This window comes from Lissotriton vulgaris, chromosome 9 (genome assembly GCF_964263255.1).
Source record: "Lissotriton vulgaris chromosome 9, aLisVul1.2, whole genome shotgun sequence".
Lineage (NCBI taxonomy): Eukaryota > Metazoa > Chordata > Amphibia > Caudata > Salamandridae > Lissotriton > Lissotriton vulgaris.
The window spans coordinates 678,412,918-678,430,633 of NC_141697.1; the positions used below are offsets into that span (position 1 = coordinate 678,412,918).

The following is a 17,716-nucleotide window of genomic DNA, read 5'->3' on the forward strand; positions in this document are numbered from 1 at the left end:
AGGTACACCCTCCCGTGAGGCACTTGATGTGAAAAATTAAAAATGTAGTAGTAAAGTGTAGTTACTCACGGATATTACCCGTGCCGGCACACTGTGGATTACAGCAGCCAAAGAAACCTGTAGAGGAAGGAAAGAGAACACACTGACACTTAAAACACACACAACAATAAACATGTAGTCCATATGAGTCACATGTAGTGAGACTACATTTAAGGCATAACGAAGCCTCAGTGTCCTTAACCCCATGGTACAATAGTGAGGTTATGGTGCCTATTGAATGAGGGGTTAGAGTATAGTGCTTTATTTCGTTTAGTGAAAAAGAAATGACTATTTATATTAGGATGTGAGTTCCCAAGGAAACAGCAGACAATATCACACCAGCGTATCCAAGCCTATACCGATTGAGTGGCTGGGAACTCCTTGCTGCTACCAAACTTATATTAAAGCTAGGTAGGGCAGGAAAATCGTTTTACAAAATTCAAGGACTTACCAAAACTAATAGGGGCCTCAGTGAGGGGACCTCCCGTGGCAACGTGCATATCTATAGCATGGTTAACAATGCCAAACAGGGGGAAGGGCGCACTTACAGATTGAAGGAAGAAATATGACGTCCTGGGTCAGAGCGGTGCGGGAAATGTTCATGCGGCGTTCACTCTAAGTGGGTAAGGAGGAAGGAAAAGAGATACGGGTCCCTCCGTAAAACTACTATATCACCAAAATAAGTTAGCCATCAGGTAGAAAATAGTGTTCCCGCACTTACTTCAGCGCTCGCGACTCCCCGCCCATCACCTATGCTCAAGGACTGCTGTCTGCCCAAAAGTAAACAGGAACCTGAGACGGGCTCTTTTACCTATTCGGTTTCAGGCCGGTCACGTGGCCAACGTGCCCCAACATAGGGGGCGTGGACCGCAATTGGGCGCTAGGAGAAGTTTGAAGTTTAAAGGGGCCAAGTTCGTAAAAAGAATCAGAGAAAACAAGGTTCGAGCCCCCATAGCTCCTCGGAAAATAAGAGGCTCAGACTTAAATATTCTCGGAGGGAGAAATTATAAAACAATGGATATAAGGAGCAAGCGTAAATAAGTCTTATAGTCTGCGCCCACATCGTATAAATCCATGTTGATGTGAACCCATCCGCAGCATATCAGGATCAACATCGTGTGAATACAATTCGATCAAATGAAAGTGTGATCAATACTCGGCTACCTAATGTGCATAGGTCAGGTTGGAGCGACCGCTGTGTACACAAAATCTGTGATGCAACCAAACATACGGGAAACAGCTGTTGTTGTCTGAGGGATTGCTTGGAACCCATCCGCAGCAGTGTGAACAATTCAGAGAGATTACATGATCCTTAAACCCGAAGAAAACCACTGTTTGGGGGTTAATGGGTGGTAAAGATAAACCACTCATATACAAAATGTGTAAGAATGACATAATGCAGAAATAAACCAACAAGGCTAGGATTACCAACTGATTGCTGATACAGGATGATAAATGAGTCAGTTTCAGCACCGTCTCAGCACTGATCCCCACCGGATCTCGTCATTAAGTCCAAATTTATTAGTGGACAGACGGTAGATCCAACGTTGTTCTTTTTCAAACAACTTCGCTTCTGATCCCAACGCCATATGTTCCAGAATTGTCCAGCGCATATCGTTAGGAGTATGTTGTTTCTCCAAAAAGTGGGCAGTCATCTTAGTCGTTGATTTCCGGCAGCGGATATTGCTGCGGTGTTCACCTATTGTCAGTTTAATGCGTCTGGACGTCATGCCAATGTACTGTAGGCCACAAGGGCAAGTTATTAAGTAAATCACATTGGCTGTATTACAATTCGTATGGCCACGTTGTTCCCAAAGCTGACCATTTGATAGATTCAATGTTTTCGTGTGGGTGGTGAGGTGACACATATTGCAATTCCCGCAGGGGAAATGACCAGTGACAGCTGGTAGACCCCAGGCATTCAGCACTGTGGCGCCCGGTTTAGTCAGTGCCAAGTCCCTGGGGCGAGTATGCCTGTTTGGCATTGTTAACCATGCTATAGATATGCACGTTGCCACGGGAGGTCCCCTCACCGAGGCCCCTATTAGTTTTGGTAAGTCCTTGAATTTTTTAAAACGATTTTCCTGCCCTACCTAGCTTTAATATAAGTTTGGTAGCAGCAAGGAGATCCCAGCCACTCAATCGGTATAGGCTTGGATACGCTGGTGTGATATTGTCTGCTGTTTCCTTGGGAACTCACGTCCTAATATAAATAGTCCTTTCTTTTTCACTAAACGAAATAAAGCACTATACTCTAACCCCTCATTCAATAGGCACCATAACCTCACTATTGTACCTTGGGGTTAAGGATACTGAGGCTTCGTTATGCCTTAAATGTAGTCTCACTACATGTGAATCATATGGACTACATGTTTATTGTTGTGTGTGTTTTAAGTGTCAGTGTGTTCTCTTTCCTTCCCCTACAGGTTTCTTTGGCTGCTGTAATGCACAATGTGCCGGCACGGGTAATATCCGTGAGGAACTACACTTTACTACTAAATTTTTAATTTTTCACATTAAGTGCCTCACGGGAGGGTGTACCTTAGCGCGTACATACCACCAGAGTGCCAATTAGTTGTGGTCCTGACGAATGCTGCGCGATCCCGCTTTTTGACAGCAGAAACATGTTGACCAGATATCATAATTAAGGACACAGGTCTCCTAATATAGAACCTTTGGTTGTCCGTTTTTCACGTTTTTAACCTCAATACAGGTTGGCCCGCATTAAATATTCTGTTTGGGTTCCAACCGAGTATTTTTTAACCTTGCACTCACGTATTTTGTACATCTTTTTGAGTTTAATCACTATTACACTCACCATCAACCCTCTCCGCTGTAACTCAGGCGTTGTAGCACGCTGGGGGGGGCACTCGGCCACCCCAGCGGGGACCCGATGATGAAGCATGTCACCAACTAGTGGTGAGTGAGGGTCCTTTTAAAAAAGAGGTTACTTGTCTTTCCCTGTTGGATGCAGTTATTCCTATCCACTGGGTTCTTACCTCCTGGTTGTTAGGATTGGAATTGCAAAATCCTAGAGTTGCCTTAACCAGGTAGGGTTCTTTGAATAACCTGTCACTTTTATTTGTTTTCACGCATGTTAAGTTTCACTGAGTCACTCCTTCGTTGTTTGTGATCTATAAAAATAACCTAAGGGTAGCACTTGGATATTACTTGAAGATTGAAGTTGGTTTACGAGCTCAATCAGTAGAGTCTTTGCCGCCATCAGGGTTCTAAAATTAACAATCTCCTGATGACTTCTTTCTACCAGGACCTAGCCAATGGGTTCCTCAACCATTAGTATTTCGGTAGGTAAATCCACCATCCAACCCCAAAAAAAGTTATTCAACGCAGGACACCCCTTGCTGTGGTTTGGAACTTAAACATTGTCCTCACTAGGCTCATAGATCCTCCCTTTGAACCCCTTCACTCTTGCCCACTGCAATTCCTTTCTTGGAAGGTGGCCTTCCTTGTGGCCATCACTTCCTTAAAACAAGTCAGTGAGATACACACTCTTACTTTAGAAGAGCCCTTTTTCCAGGTACATCAAGATAGACTGGTCCTCGGAACCAATCCAAAATACCTTCCAGAGGTGGTCTCCAGTTTTTACCTTAATCAGTTGTATGAACTGCCACTCTTATTTCCGCAATCAGAATATGTAGCGGAATGTGCTCTGCATACACTTGATGTCAAAAGAGCACTTTTTTACTATATTGATAGAACAAAACCATTTTGTAAGACCCAACAACTGTTTGTGTCATACTCCAATCCTCACAAGGGACGTGCTCTGTTCAAAGCAGGCGTAGCATGTTGGTAAGTCAAATGTACACATCCTAGTTATGCCAAAGCTAAGAGAACCCTTCCGGCAGCTCTTAGACATCATTGCACTTGTAGGAAACGGGCTTCTATGGCTTTCTTGGGTAACATACCATCAGCTGACATCTGAAAAACAGCTACCTGGTCCACCCCACGTACTTTCACTAAAAATTACTGTGTGGATGTTCTGGCCAGACAGCAAGCTAGAGTTGGCAAGGCTGTCCTATGAACACTTTATAGTCTTTTGCAACATCCTCTGGCTAAGCCTCCACTTTTTGGAAGACTGCTTTACAGCTAATGCACAGCATGTGTATACATGCCACGATTGGAAAATGTTGCTTACCCTGTAAGCATCTGTTTGTGGCATCTAGTGCTGTAAATTCACCTGCACCCGTCCTATTCCTGGGCCGCCCTACGGTTGTGGCAGGTTCTATTCTTTTCCTGTCCTTTTTATTTCTTTGCATGGCCATCTTTAATGTATTCTCTATGCTCCATCTTCAGTCTCGCCCTCAATGTGGGAAAAAACAACCTAACAATGGAGCCGTTGCTAGAACTTGTGACCTGAAAAGACTTCCTTAGAAGAAAAATAATGTGTACATGTCCGAGCCCAACACTAGATGGTGGAAGTATGTACAGCATGTAAATCTACAGCCCTACATGCAACGAACAGATGCTTACAAGGTAAGAAATGCTTTGCTTCTCATAGATAGTTCGAACTGCTGATTCCTCACCTTGTGACCTTGTGAATGCCCCCAGGCACCATACCGGAGCCAAAGATTTTCTGAGGATTGCTCCTGCGCACCACCTGGTGGCTTTGTGCAGCTTCAAATCAACACCGTCCCACCCCAGAAGTGATGCCTGCAGAATGTATGAGTTCCATCCCTATGCGCTGATGGCACTTCTTTCTTTCTGCACCTTTATACACAGATCCTGAGCTAACAATTCAAAATACCACAGGCTTTAAACCTTGTGGCAAACAAATGTCTGTGACGTATCCCCACATGATGTGCTTCTGGTGTCTAGGACTGGCCAAGTTATGCAGAGAGTGTGCCTGGAGGAATTCAAAGGCATTTCAGGACTGCAAAGCCTTGCTGTAATTCACTGAACATGATCGGAAATCACGTAAATGCCACTTCAACTCAAGAAATTGGACCCACTCCTGTTCTTGTGGCCGGTCCGGCAACAAATCTTTGTTGCATTCCAAGTTTTCAGGTAATTCCAAATCAAGATAAAACACAAGAAGTCTAAGTGGGCCTAGTCTCAGTCTCGCTACTTTTCCTGCTGAGAAGTTGGCAGGATGTCAGGGTGCCATGCTGTCTTGTTCCTAGTCTTGTGCAGAGGAGCAGATTCTGCAACTGATTGTGATACACCCCAAGTGTTCAGGTCCATCAACACCACCACAACAAATTGAGCCTTTTAAGATGTTTAGGCTTCACATCCTTACAGATTCCCTCTTGCATGCCTTTGTGACCTGTGGCTCCGCGGAGGCTTCCAGTCGGGGTTACTACTGGAGGATCCACCTTCGATACCATCTGTGACTCATGAACATGCTTCAGGTTCAACTCTAACTCTGGAGCCGACTCCACCTCTGGAACCAAAATCCATTCCAGTCTAGCCACATCAACACAGATCCTATTGTCCTGTCTGACTGAATCAAATCTGTCTCAACCTCGGCCCCAGATTAGTTTCTATATGCCTGGCCTCAGCCCATTCCGACTCTGATAAAACAGTACCTTTGCCTAGAAGCTCTCCAAGTACTTTTCAGATCTAACTCAGACCAGTCAACCAGCCTTTGGGGATGATTTTCCAACACAATATGATAATACTTTTTATTTGCTTCTACAGGAGGCCAACGGATTGAACACTCCCTGACACTTAGTTGGGCTCTCCCCCAGGCCCTTCAACAGAAGATCCATTCTCATTTGCTCTAGTAATAGGATGAGCGGCTAAAGTCGGCGATTTACAATTTCTGTCTTTTCAGCTGAAAACCAACATCCTCACTGAACTCTTACAACCAGGGCTGACCTCGTCCAAGCCATTTCTGCTGTTCAGTAAAGCCCTACCTTACACCTTCATGGGTACTAAACCCTGTTCCTGATTTCCTGTAGACAGGGAGCCAGACACCACAGACCGGCTGATGCTGCCCTTGCCTTCCTGAAGAAGCACCCTGATGGGTCTCGCCTATTTGGTAAAAAGGCAGACACATCACTCTCTTTGGCCTTCCCGCACTCACAAGGCAATATCCCCAACAACTTCGCTCCTTTGGAGGCATCGCCAGGGGTTTCATTCATAGGCAATCCCAAGGTCCCCTTCCCAACAACGGGCAGTCCCGTCCTGTTGAGGTAAGGGATCCAGCAGATAGCTTCCACGTCTGCATAGAGAGCGAACCTTGCCTATGGCAAAACACAACCACTGTGTGGCAGGCAGAATCCGTTATTTTCTCTACGGGTGACAGGGCGTAACATCTGACGGGCAGGTTCTGCAGATAGTTCCATGGAACTACACCATGCCTTTGCTTTCCGACCTGCCACCTCTTCCACCAACATAAGAGAAACATTGAAAGCCTTGTTTATCACGGGGGTTCTGTTTCAGGTTCTCGCAGACTAAACCACCGCTGTACAACAAACAGCAATTTCCCTATCTGAAAGCAAAGAAAAAAGGAGAGGCAAGGAAGGATCAAAAACTGGGAATCCTAAGGATTATTTCTTGGTGCTCTCACACATCCCTGGGTATGTCATGCTTCAACATCGGGCATGCTCTCTCGTAGGGCCAGGGCTGCAATGCCCTATGAGACACAAAGCATCGCTTTCTAAAACATGTTTTCAGACGACCAATCCAGTACATTATTATTGACATCCTTCACATTTATTATGCAATGGATTCTTTCTGTGCGTAGCGCTAAAAGACATAAAACTTAAGCTTATACAAGTTTTGCAGCGTGAATCTTTCTGGATTCACTATGCTGTGCATATTCCGCGGTCTTGTGGTTGGGTCCGGATTCGTAGTCTTTTCTCTCTTTTTTTTTTTTTTTTTTGTGGCCCAGGTGGGCGTCGGCGTCACCCTTCCTTGGGTGTATTTCCGGTGACGTCGGCATGCTTCCTGCGGAAGCTCCCATCCCTGGGCGCCATCTTCAGATTCTTTTTTCCGCGGTCGGGTCTGGATCGTTCCCGTTGGGCTCCAGACATTTTTGGAGAAAGTACTGCAAAGCGAGAAGTTCGAGAAGAAATTAAAAGAAGAAGACCAAGGAAGACTTCGCAGACCATTGGCGAAGAGAGAAGGAGGAGAGAACGTCGAGAACTTCGACGATCATCGACGTCCACGCGGTCAGGGAAGCCTGAAACGCTCGAGGATGGACAACACGCCGTTCAAGTTCTGCCCGAATTGCAGACACAAGTATGCGCAGAAAGATCAGCACCCGGTGTGCAACCTTTGCCTACCGGTGGACCACAGAACCGAAGACTGCAACGCCTGCTCCGTCTTCGCCGCGAAGACCCTTCGTGTGAGGAAGAGCCAGAGGGTAGCACACGCCACCCTCGGAGGAAAAGCCCCGACGCCTTCGCTGTACGACCTGGGGATGTCCTCAGAGGAAGAGGACAACGCTGCCGCCGAACACGACAGCTACACGGTCGTAGAGACCGATTCCAAGAAGACGCCTGATAAGGTAGGAGACTCGACGTCCCACAAGAGCACGAGAGACCCTGAGTCTCGAAAGAACGAGGGCCAGACCCCGAAGGCGCCGACGCAGCGACATCTGCAGTCCGCGACCGCACACAGGCCCAGCGGATCCTCAGAGAAGGAGTCCCTGGCGCCGAGAGCTGTAGAACAGCAGAAGGCTCCGAAGATCGCCTCCGAAAGGGGCCGGGCTGTTGAACAGCAGAAGGCGCCGAAGATCGCCTCCGAAAGGGACCGATCGGCGTCGAGGGAGAAAGACCCGAAAGCTTTGACGACGTCCAAGGACCCGAAACCAAGTTCGACGTCCAAACCTTCGACGCCGAGAGTCTCGCCGCCGAGCCAGGTGACGAAGAGAGGGGCCGAGCGTTCCGAGGCCGAGAACGCGGCCGAAAGGGAAAAGAAAAGACGGCGTTTGGAGGCCGAGATGGCGAGCATCTTGCAGCGGAAGAAGGATTTCGACGCAGAGATGAGTACCTTTACAATTCCACACAAGACCAAGCACGTGGTGCTAGATCTGGTCGAAGAGGAAGAAGAACTCGGCGACGGACATGGCCCGGCCGCCGAGATGGTCGACGACCAGGGAGATGAGGAGAATCCCTACGAGGATTACGGCTATGACGAGGAGGAGGGCAGTAGGTTGGACGCCGAGTCGGCCACCTCTGACCCCATCGAGGAGGATTACCTGGATATCGACACAGAGAGCCCGGAGGAGGCGGTCGACACATACCCCTCGAGGCCCTCGCCGCCTGACGACATCGGGGCATACAATTCGGCGATACAATCTGCCGCAGCGGCATTTAGGTTAAAGCTTGACGAGGAGAAGCAGAAAGCAGACTTCCTGCTCGAGACTTTGCTCCCAACACAGACAAGGAGCCAGTTCCTCCCAATGCTCGAGAGCGTCTTGGCCCAAGGACAAGAAGCATTCAAGGAGCCCGCAACATGCAAGGCGGTAACCCCTAGAACAGAGAAAAAATACAAACACTCCACGAAGGACCCGGCCTACATTCGAGGAGAGGTCTCCGCAGACTCCATTATCACGGCCACGGCTAGGAAGAGGGCCAACGTATCCACTACCTCGGGCCCACCACCGGATAAGGAGAACAAGAGGATGGATCTGGTGGGCAGAAGGATCGAACGGAATGCTGCGACCCACTGGCGCATGGCTAACTCCAACGCTCTTCTAAACAGGCACATGTACCAGATCATGGACGGCCTGGGGCACTTGGTGAAGGACCTACCCCAGGAGGCCAGGCAGAAGGCCGAGATGTTGGTCGAAGAGGGGAAAAATGCGGCAAATTCTTGCCTTAAGACGGCCCTGGACGGGGCAGACACCGCCAGCAGGCTGATGATGATGGGTGTCACGGAAAGGAGACACGCCTGGCTCAGGATTTCAGGGTTCAAACCCGAGGTGCAACACAGTATCCTCAACACACCGTTCAACGGCGACACGCTCTTCGGGGCAACTGTGGACGAGAAACTCAGCCAGCTCAAGAAAGATAATGAGACGGCAAGGTCTATGGGGGCGTTGCAGTTCAGAGGCAACAGAAGAGGCACCCCGTCACGGAGGCCCGGCGGGAGAGGTGGAAACCAACCAGGTACATCACACCAGGTTTTCCAGCAAACGCACCAGGCAGACTCACAGGGACAGCAAGGTCAGCAGAAGCAGTCCTGGCAGTACCAACCAAGAGGTCAGTCCTTTCGAGGAAGAAACGGACGTGGCCAGAATAGGAGAGGGGGGCAGCAGCCCTCCTCGAAGTGACTCCACAGAACTCTGGCTGCCCAGCCACAGAAAGGACCCGGGGGGGGCACCACGTACCAAGGGGTCGGGACAATCAAAACACCTACGACCACATGACACCAGTGGGAGGAAGATTGAAATTTTACCTCCAGGAATGGAGAGAAATCACATCAGACAAATGGATCCTAAACATCATCCAATTCGGGTATTGCCTGGAATTGGAGAAAAGGCCAACAAGCAGGAAACCAAGGGGAAGACCGCCAGCAGGAGACCAGCTGGCGAGGCTTCAGGAAGAGGTAAAGGAACTTCTGCAAAAGCAGGCTACTCGACGTACTTCCTGGTACCAAAGGTAGACGACAAGATGAGGCCCATCCTAGACCTGAGGTTCCTCAACAAATTCATAAGAACACAGAAATTCAAAATGACCTCCCTGCAGGAGGTGCTACCGCAACTGCAGGTCGGAGACTTCATGGTCACGATAGACCTCAAGGACGCCTACTTGCACATACCGATGAACAAAAAGCACAAGCATATGCTCAGGTTCACAATCGGGGGAGGCCACTACCAGTTCACAACGCTGGCCTTCGGACTCAAATCAGCACCAAGGGTATTCACGAAGTGCCTCGCAGCAGTTGCTGCACACCTACGAAGACAGGGGATACACGTATACCCTTATCTAGACGACTGGTTGGTGAAGGCGAGTTCGTACCAAAGGTGCAAACACCACGCACAGACAGTGACGAGCACGCTCATAAACCTGGGGTTCTCCGTCCATTGGGAAAAATCGTCAATGGAACCGAAGCAAGTGAAGACCTTCCTGGGGGCAGTGATCAACACCGTGCAGGCCAAGGTGTTCCCCAGCGAGAAGAGAGCAAGGGCGCTGGTCAAGGAAACTCGCCTCTACCGGAAGGGGCAAGCTCGGACAGCGAGGACGGCGAGCAAGATCATGGGGATGATGGCATCATGCATCCACCTGGTGCCGAATGTGCGGCTACACATGAGACCCATGCAGGAATGGCTCCAGGAACAGTGGTCACAGGCGTCAGGCAGTTGGGAGGATCTTGTGGTGGTGACGCACGCAGTGCAAAGGGAGATGACATGGTGGAGCATGGAAAACCTAACAAGGGGAAAGCCTCTAACACCCCCAACTCCGACAGTGACCATCACCACAGACGCATCCCTGAAGGGATGGGGCGCTCACATGGAGGAGCTCAAAGTGAGAGGACTGTGGACGCCAGCAGATGCGACAAAGCATATCAATTACCTAGAATTGAAGACAATCTTCCTTGCACTGAAAGCCTTCCAGACAAGACTGTACAAGCAAAGGGTGTTACTGCAGACAGACAACACCACGGCGATGTTCTACATCAACAAGCAGGGTGGAACACAGTCAACAACGCTTTCAACACTGGCACAGGAGATATGGAGATGGGCCATCCCTCTACAGATAGACCTGCTAGCCATACACCTACCAGGGAAGGAGAACATTCAGGCAGACTGGCTGAGCAGACAGACATCGGCATCCCACGAGTGGGAGCTCAATGCTCAGGAAACGAGGTGGTTATTCAACAGGTGGGGAACGCCATCAGTGGACCTGTTTGCAACACGCCAGAATGCGAAATGCCAGTACTTCGCATCCAGACTACCCGAAAAGGGGTCCCTTGGGAATGCCCTATGGATAGATTGGTCCGGGACATTTGCCTACGCTTTTCCCCCGATACCACTGATACACCGAGTACTGAGCAAGTGCAGAGCGAGCAAGATGACCCTGATACTGGTCGCGCCACAGCGGGCGAGGCAGACATGGTACTCGCAGATCATGGAGATGTCACAGAGTGCACCCCACAGATTCGGCAGAAGAAAGGACCTGCTCTCCATGCAGAACGGAGAGGTGCTGCACCCAGAGCCAGAGACCATGAGCCTAGTAGCATGGCTCCTGAGGACATAGAGTTTGCACATTTGAGACTGCCAGAGAGCACCCTCAGGGTCCTTCGGGAGGCACGGAGGCCGAGCACACGGCGGTGCTATGTCGCAAAATGGAAAAGATACACGATGTGGTGCAAACGTGAACAACTTCACAAGAAAATGAAGAAAGACTCCACAGTGCTGCGATACCTGACACACTTGCTGGACAAAAAACTCAGTTCATCCTCCTTGAGGGTTCACTTAGCGGCTACAGTAGCCTACACAAGGGGTGAGATGGGCAGGAGCTTCTTCACATCCCAGGTTGTCAAGAGGTTCCTGGAAGGAGCGAAGAGGATCGCACCGCCCAAGCGGGTGCCACCACCAGCATGGAACTTGAACGTAGTTCTCACGGAACTCATGAAGGAGCCCTTTGAACCACTGCACAGGGCCTCCTTAAAGATGCTAACCATGAAAACAGCCTTCCTAGTTGCTATAACGTCATTACGCAGGGTAAGCGAACTACAAGCGCTGACGCTACAGGAACCCTACATACAAATACATAGTGATAGGGTTGTGATGAGGACGGACCCACACTTCATGCCGAAGGTGGTCTCCAGGTTCCACATGAACCAGTCCATACAGATAGATACCGAGTTTTTTCCAAAAACCAACCAATAGCGCTGAGCGAGCTCTGCACACCTTAGACGCCAGAAGGGCGGTCATGCATTACAGTGAAAGGACAAAGGAGCACAGAAAAACGAAGCAGTTCTTTGTGTCATTCGCCAACAGTTACATGGGCAAAGCAGTAACGAAGAACACTATTGCACGATGGATAGCACAGACGATTCAGCTCTGCCACAACAGGGCAGGACAGGAACTAGACGAGGGAGTGCGTGCACACTCCACTAGGAAGAAGGGGGCCACAATAGCCTTCCTGGCTAACACGCCCATACAAGACATATGCCTGGCGGCAACATGGGCTTCAGTGCACACGTTCACAAAACACTACTGCGTGGATGTGCAGATGAACAAGGAAGCGCAAGTCGGACAAAAGGTGCTCCAGCACATATTCAGACACCAGAACTCATCTTCCACCCAGCCGCCACGGAAATGAGAAACCGCTACAAAATCTATGCACAGCATAGTGAATCCAGAAAGATTCACGCTGCAAAACGAATAGTTTCTTACCTGTCGGTGTAGTTTTGCAGCTTGATGATCTTTCTGGATTCACTAGCGAACCCACCCACCTCCGCCAGAAAGATGAGGCTGGAGAGAAAAAGGGGTGGTCAAAAAAAAAAAAAAAAAGAAGAAGATGAAGAGATAAAATGGATTTTACATACAAGGCGGTTAAGGAAAAATCACCTACATAGAACATTGCCATCACTTCGGAAACGAAGGAAACACGAAAAAAAGAATCCGAAGATGGCGCCCAGGGATGGGAGCTTCCGCAGGAAGCATGCCGACGTCACCGGAAATACACCCAAGGAAGGGTGACGCCGACGCCGACGCCCACCTGGGCCACAAAAAAAAAAAAAAAAGAGAGAAAAGACTACGAATCCGGACCCAACCACAAGACCGCGGAATATGCACAGCATAGTGAATCCAGAAAGATCATCAAGCTGCAAAACTACACCGACAGGTAAGAAACTATTCGTTAATTCACATAGTAATTGTCCATATCTCGGTAATGAAAACCATACTCTTGTCTTCTCTGCTCTGTTAATGGGCTAAAGTGTAGTCCATGTTATCAAAGAAAAATGGGTTGATATTTTGGAGTGTGTGGCCTCAATATCAGGTTGGATGTAGATATTATCCATCCGTGCTCCTGGCTTTTTTATATTATAGTACTCATGTAGCAGCTTCATTTGTTTAATGGCGTTGGCTGTTTATTCGTTTTAAGTACTCTTCACTAACTATGGACAGTAGCTTGTACAGTTTTTCCCTTAAAATTTGTTCTGTGATGGCACATGGCTATTAAATTGTGCGTGTTTCCTTTGAATGTAATGCTTAGTGCTAGCTTGTTTCACATCTGCTAATCTAATAATACCACAGACTAAAAGCTTTATTGCTTGACCTCCAAAGAAATAGTGGACTGTTGCTGAAGAAGTTGGGAAGCCTAAGATTCTGCTCTAAATGTGGTGGTGCAAATGCAGCCACTGCAACACTTGTAGAAATAACAAAGTTGAAGGCCTATGGTGCAAGGAATGCAGTGAGGACACTGATCTTCGAGGGATGAGATGCTAGAGGCTGGAGCTTCTTGTAGCCCTAAGATCTCTGGAGTACAGAGCCAACAAGCCATGGCAACGGCAAGTCGACTCAGTGCATAGGGAGTTGGTCCCAACGATGGCAACGACAGATACCGTCCTCCAAATTGCAGGGAAGACAGGTCCCTCACCACCTGTGTTGCTGAACCTTGGAAGTCAGTAGGACGACAGGAGCAGCAGAACGGTCGGCTCCCTTTCGATGCCTGCAGATGTAGGGGAGTGACTCCTTCACTCCAAGGGAGATTTCTTTACATGTCCTTGAGGACTTCTGGCAAACCTGAGCGAAGCGCTGACACTCACGAGGCAGAAGACTTGAAGAAAAGCGAGACTAGGCGCAGCAGGAGTCTTCCTTAATGCAGTCTTGGTTCCAGTCGAAGTCCAACAAAGTCTAAGTGTCCAGACGGTCGAAGATTGTCTTGGTTTCAGAGGTGAGTCTTGTTCACAGGGGAGCCCTTAAATACCCAAGGAAAATGGTTGAAACGGCTGGATAGAGAGGAGGATACTCTCCTGTCTTTTGTCCAGTTTTGCAGGGACCCACAGGTTCCTGAACTGACTCAAACCAGAGTATGCAAGGAGGGAACCAAATGTGCCCTTCAATGCAGTCTGGTGGTGCTTCAAAGTGCTCCCAACGTAGCCCAATACACTAATTCCTGTCTGGGAGGTGGTCACACCTCCCTGTGACAGGAAACCTATTGTTCTACCTTCCCCTGCTCGAGCTCAGCTCAGCAGCAGAAGGGCAGAATCGTGTCTATGGTCGGCAGCAGCACTAGCTTGCTAGCTGACTCTAAAAGGCTGGTACCGGGAGTACACAGGGCTCCTCTAAGCTCCCTCCTCCCCAGTACATGGAATCATACCTCCAACACCGGAATACTTATTAGGGTGTGATTCCAACATGTTTGATACCCAGCATGACCAGGTTCAGCGAAGCTATTATATAGTTAGACTTCTTGTAATGACTGATGTCCACTGCATACTTTAAAATGTCTGACCGCACTTAGAAAGCTTGAAGAAGGGACTCCAGGGTTGGTGGGGCGTCCTGCTCATGCAGGGGCACCCTTACACTTATAGCCAAGCACCCTCCCCTCAGGACTGAAGAGCCTTCCATAGGGGTGACTTATAGGTTTTAAGTGTTGTGACCTCCGATATAAGCAAACGTATATATGTTGTGAGATGTACATGCACCAACTCACACAGGCTGCAATGGTAAGCCTGTAGTCCGAGTTGAAGTGGGCTCCCATCGGTGACACTATACATGCTGCTGCCCATGGGAGACCCCTGGTGTACCTATGCCTTGGGTACCTCTGTACCATATACTAAGGACTTAGAAGGGTACACGAGTAGCAAATTGTGGAGGTACAAAAGTACATACCAAAGCCATTTTGGCAGAGAGAGCACAGATGCTGTGGTCCTGATTAGCAGGATCTCAGAAAACTACAGTGACATCAGGCAAAAAGTGGGGGTAACCATGAAAGCAGATCCTACTTTCCTACATCCACACTGAGCTGTCGACAGACTGTTTTGAGGTGGAGGGTTTTGGGGTTGGATTTAATTATATAAATGCATGCTATACAAGGGTATCTGCCCATGTTTTTGTTCAAAACAGTTGATAAGATGTAAGATGTCCCTCAGTGCAATTTTAATGTACAAGATCATTTGGGGAACAAATGCATATTTACAGGTTGTAATATATTAATGCCTTCCTAGCGTATCACAGTAAAGACCCTCTGTGCTGTGTGCAATCAGTAAGCTTTTTGCACGCATCAGGGGTCTGTTTGGTCACTCAAAATTTTCATTGTATTTCTTTTGTTTCTGTCTTCGGCAGGAGGAGATAGAACCCAAGGCTGTGCCACGCACTGCACAAGACATGATATCTATCCGCCTTGCCCAAGAGAAAGCACTAAAACGCCAGCTGGAAGAGGAGCAGAAGCTAAAGAATCCAACAGGCCCTCCACGTCCTGCCCACCTTGCCCCAGTTCCATCAGTAGAAGAGTCAATGGAGTTCCACGACGAAGGTCCAGAAGTGGAAACTCCCAACGTATTCATCAGCATTGAGGATGATGTCTATGATGATGAGAGCCCTGCCCTGGAGTCAAGTCAGGATAGCACCTATTTGAAAAAGGTATGCATTTGTCTTTACTCGCACACAAATGAAGAATTCCATCTAATGCACTGTTTGGAAGTTAACAGCCAAGGTATACCATAACAACCTGAATAGTATCTTGATATTTCATTTAATTCGACTTGCTCTGCATTGGGATTTTCAAGTAGGAAAACCCCAATGCAAGCATCCCCAGAATGCCACAGTATGACGTAACATCCCGAGGTGGGAACAGAGTGATTTTCAAGCGACTCTCCAAATTATCTCATCTGTTTAGTCCTTCCACTGTGACATTAATTTATTTTCTGTCTCCATCAGGGGCATTAACCTCTTTGTGTTGGAATATTTTACACGTTTTCATTCTTTACTGGACTTTAAATACCTAATACGAATTTCTTCCCACTTTTTTTTTTTTTGTTACGGAATGACCGTAGTTTTCTCTCTCAGGTGCCTCACTATGGGTTTAACATTGTCCAATATATTTTCTCCCCCTCTATTTTGACATGATAAAAGGATCTCTTTTGACATTTAGCTTTTCCATTGACACAGTAGGATATGCACCCAGTTCATGATTCTATGGAGTATGCCAAAATGCACTCCATGTCCTATTCTTCAGTATTAATTGCCATGGTTAAACTCCATATTGTAGTGTAGTTCCTATTTTCCCAATAGGCTCTGCGCATTGGAATAACATAAACAGCAGTGTAGACGTAGGACTGAGGTCATCTAGGTCTCTACTGACTATGTTAATCTTAATTTAGGTTTGCGCCAGCTAGCTCAGAGGTCACTGGAAACTTTCTTGAATGAATAGGGGGGGATAAGCTTCCCTGGCTCAGACAAGAAGGGATTCAGTTTCCGACAACCGCATAAACATGACAACTTTGCTCCCTCAGAATAAGAGTGTATCTCTAGAGTCGTGCGAAAACAATAGACCGCTATTTCACTCAGTCAGCAGTGCATACTTCGTTTCACCAGAGTGCAGAGAAATAGAGAGACGGGCGTTTTCAATAAAAGGTGTTATTTATTGAGCAGTCTTCTTTCTCATGCAAGAGAAATGAATTGCTACAATTGCAATACTTAAAGCAAAGTGCGTACAGTAAAAGTAGTATTAGGAAATAAAACTGTAAAAGCATTGATATGGTTTCTTAGCCATATGATACTTTAAAATGGATAAAATATATACATACATAAATACATTGACTAACGTACTCAACTGGTGCTTCTAACTAAGCCTACCCCGGTGTACCTGACCTAAGCCTAACACTTGGAAAGGGATGAGTAAGTAGCAGTTTAAGTTAAGTTGGTTAAGATTATTTTGCCAAGAATCTGCATCAAGAATTCTCTTAAGGGTTTAGTCAGCTCCGTACCTTGGTAATAGAATGTGGGAGGTCTGGTATCTATTTCCTCAAGACTTGATATCCCAGCAACCCGCAAGGGTAGGCTGGAAACACCGTAGCTGGATTTTCTCGGCTGGAGAAAAAGACAGCGTCTCTCTCAGTGCGTCAAACGGGAGGGGCAGCTTCCGTCGGCTCTTGGGCAAGTAGATGGCTGCTCTGCTCCAAACCACCGTGTGTTTGCTTAAGGCAACTGTTGGTATTTTATACCTGGAAGGTGCCGGGTTTGACGTAAGGTTGGACATAAGACGTCACTAAGAACTAACAGTTCTTTCTGGACTTCAGGAGTTCTTGTTCAAATCAAAACAAATACAGAGGGGATTTCCCGGGCTGCTGGAGGCTTGGTTTGTTTAAAGAACGCATTGTGCTTTCTAGGAGTTGATGGGAGTAGCCGTGCTGTGCTCTGGACAGCATGGGCTATTACTGAATATGGATCTCATTCTTATGCCTTTATCAGGATATTATTGATTATAACCTCACAAGGGCATAAATCGGGAATATCGAATTAGGGTCCTGGATATGAACACGACAATATTCTCTATGCCTCTTTTCTGCCCAATTATTGTATTTCAAGCTAGGAAGGGGGTGTTAGTGTGTGTTAGGGGTTGAAGAAGTAGGGGAATCAGAAGTATGTTGTGGCAGTCTGCAAATCTCAATATTTGATTAAAGCGATGTCACACTTCACTTCAGAGGCCTAAACAATTGGAGACTGATGTTTTAGAACGTAGCATTGAATGCTAAAGATATTTGGCCTGATAGGCATATTACCACCACAAGTTAGTATACACCTTTA

General features: G+C 47.7%; 1 protein-coding gene across 3 annotated transcripts in view; it reads left to right on the forward strand.

Annotated features, from left to right (window-relative positions):
* The window catches only part of SYMPK (symplekin scaffold protein), a 1,074,905-nt gene that overhangs the window by 1,032,080 nt on the left and 25,109 nt on the right, over positions 1-17,716 (forward strand). For all 3 annotated transcript variants that reach the window (XM_086938396.1, XM_086938395.1, XM_086938397.1), the window contains one exon: positions 15,254-15,550. In XM_086938396.1, coding sequence (XP_086794522.1) covers positions 15,254-15,550 — 297 coding nt within the window. The remainder of the gene's footprint in view (positions 1-15,253; positions 15,551-17,716) is intronic.